General features: G+C 40.8%; 1 protein-coding gene across 1 annotated transcript; it reads left to right on the top strand.

Annotated features, from left to right (window-relative positions):
- Positions 1 to 5,751: 5,751 nt before the first annotated feature.
- On the top strand, positions 5,752 to 8,049 carry LOC139755377 (uncharacterized). Its single transcript, XM_071673598.1, has 2 exons — positions 5,752 to 5,891; positions 7,138 to 8,049. The coding sequence occupies exons 1-2, from the start codon at positions 5,880 to 5,882 to the stop codon at positions 7,786 to 7,788; spliced, it is 663 nt and encodes a 220-aa protein (XP_071529699.1). The 5' UTR covers positions 5,752 to 5,879; the 3' UTR covers positions 7,789 to 8,049.
- The last annotated feature ends 527 nt before the right edge of the window (positions 8,050 to 8,576 follow it).

The following is an 8,576-nucleotide window of genomic DNA, read 5'->3' as shown; positions in this document are numbered from 1 at the left end:
AGAGGATATATGTGTCAGAGGTGGAGGGAACGAGGAGAAGAGGGAGACCAAATTGGAGGTGGAAAGATGGAGTGAAAAAGATTTTGTGTGATCGGGGCCTGAACATGCAGGAGGGTGAAAGGAGGGCAAGGAATAGAGTGAATTGGAGCGATGTGGTATACCGGGGTTGACGTGCTGTCAGTGGATTGAATCAAGGCATGTGAAGCGTCTGGGGTAAACCATGGAAAGCTGTGTAGGTATGTATATTTGCGTGTGTGGACGTATGTATATACATGTGTATGGGGGTGGGTTGGGCCATTTCTTTCGTCTGTTTCCTTGCGCTACCTCGCAAACGCGGGAGACAGCGACAAAGTATAATAAAAAAAAAAAAAAAAGTTTTGAGCAAGATACTGTACAGAGAAGGGAGAAGGTAGGGCTTATACCGCAGCCCAACAGGCCATTAAGTAGTTCAGTATGCATGATTGGAGGAACACATCATCACCATTATATGTTAAGAAGTTGTCGTCTCCATAGTCTTCATATATTCAACACACTGAACTACCCACACCTGAACTGTTGTCTATCTTTCATTCTTAGACTATATTCTTTATCACTTTGCATGTCACCCTTGTCCCCCTCTTTGATTATGCTGCCCGAATTGCCCATTTTCACTTGGCTGCACTGATACATATTACATAATGATAGTAATTATCATTATTATTATCATTAATTCTAATTTATCGGTGTTTCCCGCGTTAACTGGATAGAGCCAAGAACAGATGTATAAAGGCCGCATTTGCTCACATCCGTTTCCCAGTCATGTGCAGTGCACGGAAAGTCTTCCGCTAAGACTGTCTAGTGGGTGAATGTACTAATCTTTGCCGAGGTGTTATAGTACAACCATTTGATTTAGGGTACTGGGTAGGTCGCATCACACCAGCCAGTTTCACAAGAATCATTACAATTACCCAAATGTGGATGTTAACTCTTGGTTATTGATGAGCTGTGAGAATTTAAGGAAGGATCACGTAATATGGCGTTGATTCTGTGGAAGGAATATTGCGTGGCATATTTAGAATCCAAGGAATAAAGTAGGTGAGTGGTAAAACTTCCATTACAAACAGTACTCGAACACCGCGTATGTGATATAAGTAAAAGGTTTGACACCTTCCTTGTTAATGGGCCATACCTGAGTACAGATTTTCTACATTCAGTTGCCGCATGATTTTGAACTGCGTGCGACAACGCTTGTAGGTCTGTGTATCACCCATCCTGGTTCAAAGCGCGACGCACTTATAGAGCCTTTAAAATTCAGAAAAGTAATATTGAAAATCATTCGTCTGTAAATTCAATAAGTACAGCTACGTTGCTACAAGGTCGGGCCAACTCTCCTAAAAGGAGATAAAAAAAAAAAGAATGACCTTAAGTAATCGACTTTCATGCGGAAATTCCTTTAATCTGTTCGTCTAGTATTATCACCTTGACTATATTTATTATTCTAAGAGAAAACCAACTTGTACTGGAACCTTGATAAATTGAGCGTTACCAAATGGATATATCTATGAACAGTTGTAAATGAAATAAATTGCTCTGGTTTTAAAAAAAAGAATTAGAATATTATGTAAGCGAAATAGAATGGAAAAGATAGTTTTAGTTGAACATTCATGAATAATCAGTGGTGGGTTTAAACTATATCTAATGATTATGGATAATAATGAACGTGTATGATTATGAATGACGTTAGATATATTGTGATATACAACAGAGACTGACTAAAGACGACTGGAAAGCCATAAACTATAGTGATATATACATAGTATTATATGTCAAAAAGCATCACAATTTTGCGCGTTATCAAATATATTCCTGCGAGTCCACGGAAAAATGAAACACAATAAGTTCCCAAGTGCACTTTCGTGCAATATTCACATCGTCAAGGGAGATACAAGAGAGATTTATAACAGACTGTTGATATACGAGGAAGAGACGTAGCTAGGACGCCATTTGGTAAACAAAGGAGGTCGGGGTGCCTTCGAGTCTGGTAACGAGCGTAACAACAAACTTATTATGTGGACAAGAAGGTGAATTGTTTACAAATGATAATGAATAGCTTTACCTGACACAGATTAGCTTTAGGTAGTAAATGTTTGCAAACGACTTTCCATATTTCTACATGGCGGGCCAGTGATAGATAGTTTAAAGAGACGTAATGTTAATATTTAGCACATATTGCATTGTTATATATCGTGAGGAATTTTTGTCGTCATTACTTAATGGTTGTGATATTATGGCAATTCTTCGTGATGATCTGTGGTAGATACTGAACAGCAGCTGTGAACAGTGAGTCGTTTCGGCTGATACTATATTGTTGCTGACGATGGCGAATACTCCTAGATGGCTGTAAATTACGATGCATGAATTTATATGAACGGTTCTGAGACAACTGGGAGTGATTGTAAATCAGAGTAAATTGCTAAGAATGATACCGAATAGTTCCAAGGTGCTAAGTAAATTAAACGAAATGGAATTTTTGTTTATCTCCAACGATGTGGTGTACTTCCCGTGGCTGCCGACTTGGGCAACATCTTCCATAGGAAAGGTTCAGGGATTTCCCCCAGCGGTCACTAGTAGGAAGGGAGCAGCCAGGTAGAAAACAAAGGCAACAGTTTCTACTCCCTTGACATTTAACAATAAGGCTCCAGTAACTAAATTATTTTTCTCCAGGCTTGGTAGAGAGAGTGAGGCTGTTCCGCAAGTTACTCATTCTTCAGTATATTACTAATTACATGAAGTCATTGGAAAGCGTTATGGTATTGAATACGGGTTTTAGGATGGAAACACGAGATACGCACATTTCTTCTCCACGGCAAGCCAGAGCAGGTATAACCGCTCATAGACCCCGGGCAGCTGTTGGATGTCATCCACACATAATCGAGGTCATCATTGTTGTCAGCCTTCCCGCAAGCAGACTGGTTGGACGGGTTGTAGCAGCGTAGTTCCCGATATTTCGTAACCCTTTACTAAAACGTGAGATTGATTCACACGCACAAGGTCATAAGAGAGGTGAGGAACGAAGGGGATTGCTTAACGTATAAGGGAAATTAGATTATTTCTAGAGATGGTCAGTTTCGTGGATGACGAAACTCAGTCCAACTCGATGCAAAGTAGCGAAGATGGGACACACAGGAATAAGACGTGGCTGTAACAGTAATCTAGCAGGAAACAAACCACTGATTATGAGTATGAAAGGGTCCAAATTCCGGAAGACCACGTAAATGGATAAAAGAAAATATAGAATAGTTTACGCGTGGAGAGAGAGAGAGAGAGAGAGAGGCGGGGAGGGGTCTGAGAGTGTGTTAGAGAGAAATCGGGCGGGCGAGTCGTTGCGAAGGTTAGGAGTGGTATTTCCCTAAGCTTGATATAGAGCAAAGTGTGACTGCATGACAACCTTCATTGACTCTGAATCACGTAAACATTGTTCAACATTCGCTTAAAATGCTAGGAAAAAAAAAATTGAGGTCAGAGCAAGGTACTTGTAGGAAAAGTTGTAATGAATTTCTTTCTAAATATTTGAGATGTGAATAGAATGGAATAAGCTTGATTATGAAACTAGAAATGCAGATAATTACCCAAAAGTAACAGAAGTTGCTTCATTATGTATATATATAAAGTCCGAGAGACGAGACCCTACAGTTATAGAATATCTTCCTATATAATACAAACATAGATATACACGCACACAATCACACGTTATGTATGTCCACGATGTATATATATATATATATATATATATATATATATATATATATATATATATATATGATATAATTATGATGCGGAAACCCAAGTGTTTGAGTTTACACCACGAGTTTACAACACGACTGAAAAGTGATTTTGGCGAGGCTATCTTCATGGTCAGCTGAGGAAAATAGAGTAAGCTCGTCAGACAACTTCTTACTCATATACGTAAGTAACGTGTGTGTGTGTGTGTGTGTGTGTGTGTGTGTGTGTGTGTGTGTGTATGTGTGTGTGTGTAAGTGTGTGTGTGTGTGTCAGTGATACACACACACACAATTTCATCATCCAAACTCCCACTCCGGAGTAATTCATCATTTCCCTGCATTTAGCGGTAGCACAGCCATCGACTGTATTACCTTCTGGAAAGCAGGACCTGGGTAACAGCAGGACCTGCTCATAGTAATACTTGTATATACTTATTTACTTATAATTACCACAAGACCAATTTCTATGAAAGAGTTCTGATGTTTCCCAGGACCTTTCTAGGTGTTCCTCCAGCCCAAGGCTGCACTACTTTCAGTGACAGAAATATGTAGACTCCTTTGCAGTGAAGTATTCTTTGACGAGACTCGACTCCTAGTGATACAGCCACACACGCGTGCAGTACAACCCCCAGCAGGTGGTGTCCCTTAATGCAGTATATATTACCGGATCTTATTCAAACACAAGCGAGAAGTGAACTTTGGCGAGGCTGCATTATCATCACACACGTAGCGAATGCAGTATGGTTTCTTCGAGGCCCTTCTTCCCTCTCTCCAGATTCACTTATATCGCTGCTCCTTTGTGGAGAGCAGGAGGCACTTACAAGGGCTTGGATGATAACAGTGATAATGATGACATATTTCGCATTATGCAGCTTAAGACTTCTTTTAAAGGCCTGGCGCATCATGGAAGCCGCTGGACGCGCAAGAGCAGGAACGTATTGGACTGGCGGTGAGCCAGGTTTTCCACGATGCTCTGCTCCTTTCCCTGATGATGATGATGATGATGACTGCCTTACCTACGATGACTTCTCACTGGTCACGGTGGAACGACTTGTAGGTGGAATTCGGCAGTAGTAGTTACTGATAGTAGCAGCAGTACTTTGCTAGATAACTATTACTTACGCACAGTTGAAAAGTTCCGCTCTCACCTGTGCTGTGCTGTAAACTCATCAGTCCTTGTTTATAGTAATAATAATGATAATGATAAACAATAATGATAATGAATTACTATTTCATAAAGGTCAGTCAATACCCGGTTCAGCGATGTAGCGTCAGGAAAGCAGAAATAAGAGAGGTTTTTAGAGGACCAATTCTTGTCTCTGACCCCCACCCCACCAAATTGCTGGACATTTATAATACAGGAGGGGAGGATTTCAAGTCCCCCTTCTAACGCCTCTCTTTCTTGCCTTCTGCGATTCACAGGAGATTCGTGGCCAAAATTTTTTTTTTTTTTGCCCTTATTCACAGGAATGATGAAAACAGTAATATTTGTGATTATTAGAATAAAACCAAAAATTTTGTGTATTTTTTGCATATTTAAAGCATATGGTTTCACTAATTATAGGCCTTAATGAGTGGATCTTGTTAGATATAGTCTCTATGGAAACTGTACGACCCCTGAGCACGACGGTACGACCCCTGAGCACGACGGTACGACCCTTGAGCACGAAGATACGACCCCTGAGCACGAAGATACGACCCCTGAGCACGACGGTACGACCCCTGAGCACGACGGTACGACCCTTGAGCACGAAGATACGAACCCTGACCACGACAGGAAAATCCTTCGATATGGTGTCCGAACCTTATTACCTAACCCTTCAAAGTTAAGTCAAACGGGGAGAAAAGTCGTACCGTCGTACTGTAGCGCAGGTACATAAACACTCCTTTTCTATAAATATAAAGCACAACAGAATTCCTGACTCCTCCTCATATGACTACATCACCAAAATCCCAGGGATTCACCGGCCACGAGCAACGCAAAAAAAAAAAAACTAATGTCCTTCTGAGTTTAACAACATGGAACTCGTCTGGTTGAGGCGTGTCGTCAGTGAGAGTCTGGGTATAAATAGCCTCGCTGCCTGTACCACATCATAGTCCACTCTGAGATCTTCAATCATGAAGACTTTGGTGAGTGTGTTCACTAGAATACTTGGGTTGCAAATATGACGCTTATGTTCATACCGCTACTACCTTAGTTTACTTGTCATACTGATAGTGGGCATGACTTCTACTGGTCACAATACTCTAGCACTTGTCATAATGTGATAATCATAGACCATATGAGAGTCTTATAATGTTAGGTTAACTTTACGTAGATCAACATTTAGGAACTTAAGATGTACATTCCAGTGGGAGGAAGTGGGTACTATTTCCAATACACTATGTATATAAGGTTGTTTCTGAGACTTATATAAACAGTAAAATGATTTAACATTTTGTACAAAACACTTGTTCCTTGTGTACGCTGGCCTAACTATTTTATTACAGACATTTTGCCTAAACCGTAGGAAATGTTAATGTACAACCTAACACTTTAGTGTCGTAGCTTCACCCTTGAGCACTAGAACCGAAGCCTTTACTATTATGGCTTGACCCTTGAGTAGCAGAACCTAACCTTTTAGGAGCAGCACATTGACCCTTGAGCAGCAGAAGCCTTTGAGAACTATAGTATAACTTTATGATTAATGCAACTCAAGCAATACAACTGAAGTAAAACAACTTTATTGATATAAATGAAGTCATAATTAGGCTATTATAGTTAATCCCTGGGTAAGATAGATTAATCCCTGGGTAAGATAAATTAATCCATCAGTGTTACAATTTACCCTTTAGATCCTGCAACTTGCCCATTGACTACAATAGTTTAGGCCTTTAATGATACAAATTATTTTGAGAGCTACAACTTAATTCATTCATGATTATAACTTAACCACTTGGGCACCACAACTTACTCTACCAGTATGATAGTTAAACTTCCTGATACCTGGAACTTAACAACTTGTTTGCTACAACTTAACCCAGTCTGTATTACAACAGAACTTTATAAGTTCCATAAGTATACCCTCACGAGATATAGCTTGACCCACTTCAGCAATCCACCTTTATTAACCCTTTGTACAATACAACTTTGGAAATGGAACTTTGGATAGCTGTAGATGTGAATACAAAACTTCAACCATTATGCACCACAAAGTAACATTTTAGCACATCTGGGCCATCTACTTCAGTATGATAACTTGATCCTTGCGTACGATAACTTGACCCTTGAGTACGTCAACTTGAGTATGAAAAGTTGAACCATGAGTGGGATAACTTGACCTTTGAGAACAATAATCGTGTCTATGATAAAGTAATACCAGTTTGTATCCATCAGGTTACTGCTGCTGCTACACTAGCGGCCCTGTGCTTGGCTGTGGGGAGCGCCGAACCCTTACCGGCTGCTAGCGTTGTCTATGGTAGGAGTTATACAGGAGGCTATGGTGTCTCTCCTTACTATGGAGCCTACCGTAGCAAGAGGAGCGCTGACGCCGACCCCAGTTTTGGTTTCCACGGAGGTTATAGTGGAGGTTATACTGGTTATGGTGTCTCTCCTTACTATGGAGCCTACCGTAGCAAGAGGAGTGCTGACGCCGACCCCAGTTTTGGTTTCCACGGAGGTTATAGTGGAGGTTATACTGGTTATGGTGTCTCTCCTTACTATGGAGCCTACCGTAGCAAGAGGAGCGCTGACGCCGACCCCAGTTATGGTTTCCACGGAGGTTATAGTGGAGGTTATACTGGTTATGGTGTCTCTCCTTACTATGGAGCCTACCGTAGCAAGAGGAGCGCCGACGCCGACCCCAGTTTTGGTTTCCACGGAGGTTATAGTGGAGGTTATACTGGTTATGGTGTCTCTCCTTACTATGGAGCCTACCGTAGCAAGAGGAGCGCCGACGCCGACCCCAGTTTGGGCTTGTACGGAGGCTATCCTTATGGATCCTATCCTAGGTACGTTAGCCACGGTGGGGCAAGCTACGGTCGTTAAGGTGTCTACAACAGATGGTTTCTCCCGAACTCCTACCCTTGGCTACGGAAGATACTAGTGTGGTGACGGTGGCCACTGACTTCAGTACAAGAGTGACGCTGAAGGAAGGTTACAGGGGTTTCAGTCGAGGTTCATAAAGCCTCAATTAAGAGGCGACCTTTGAGGATAACACCTTCTACCTCCAGTTGTAGACTCTTCCCTGATCATGAATGTGGAGTGGATTATGTTACTCTAAAGTTAATAAACGTTTCAAACTTATAAGACTCGTGTTATTTTCTATCATCTGGGATACACTGTAAGACTGCGGAAGGACAAACACATTATCAAACTCTTCCGTGGTGGGATACATATCAAACAATTTAGATTTTCTTTTTTTTTTTGAGATACCTCAGGTCCTGTATTATGTATCTTAGGAATGAAAAATTATAACTATGACAAACTGACACTGCATGAAAAGCTAAACAAAGACAGACACATAATGTAAACACACCCTTCGTATGTTATATGCTATTTTCCTATAACACAAATGGCCTGGGTTCGATTATATATATATATATATATATATATATATATATATATATATATATATATATATATATATATATATGTGTGTGTGTGTGTGTGTGTAGAGAGGGTTGTGCGGAGTAGGGTGGATGTATTGGAAATGAGATGTTTGAGGACAATATGTGGTGTGAGGTGGTTGGGTCGAGTAAGTAATGAAAGGGTGAGAGAGATGTGTGATAATATAAAGAGTGTGGTTGAGAGGGCAGAAGAAGGTGTATTGAAAT

This window comes from Panulirus ornatus, chromosome 2 (genome assembly GCF_036320965.1).
Source record: "Panulirus ornatus isolate Po-2019 chromosome 2, ASM3632096v1, whole genome shotgun sequence".
In the NCBI taxonomy this organism is placed as follows: Eukaryota; Metazoa; Arthropoda; class Malacostraca; order Decapoda; family Palinuridae; genus Panulirus; species Panulirus ornatus.
This window is presented reverse-complemented; position numbering and strand designations above follow the sequence as displayed.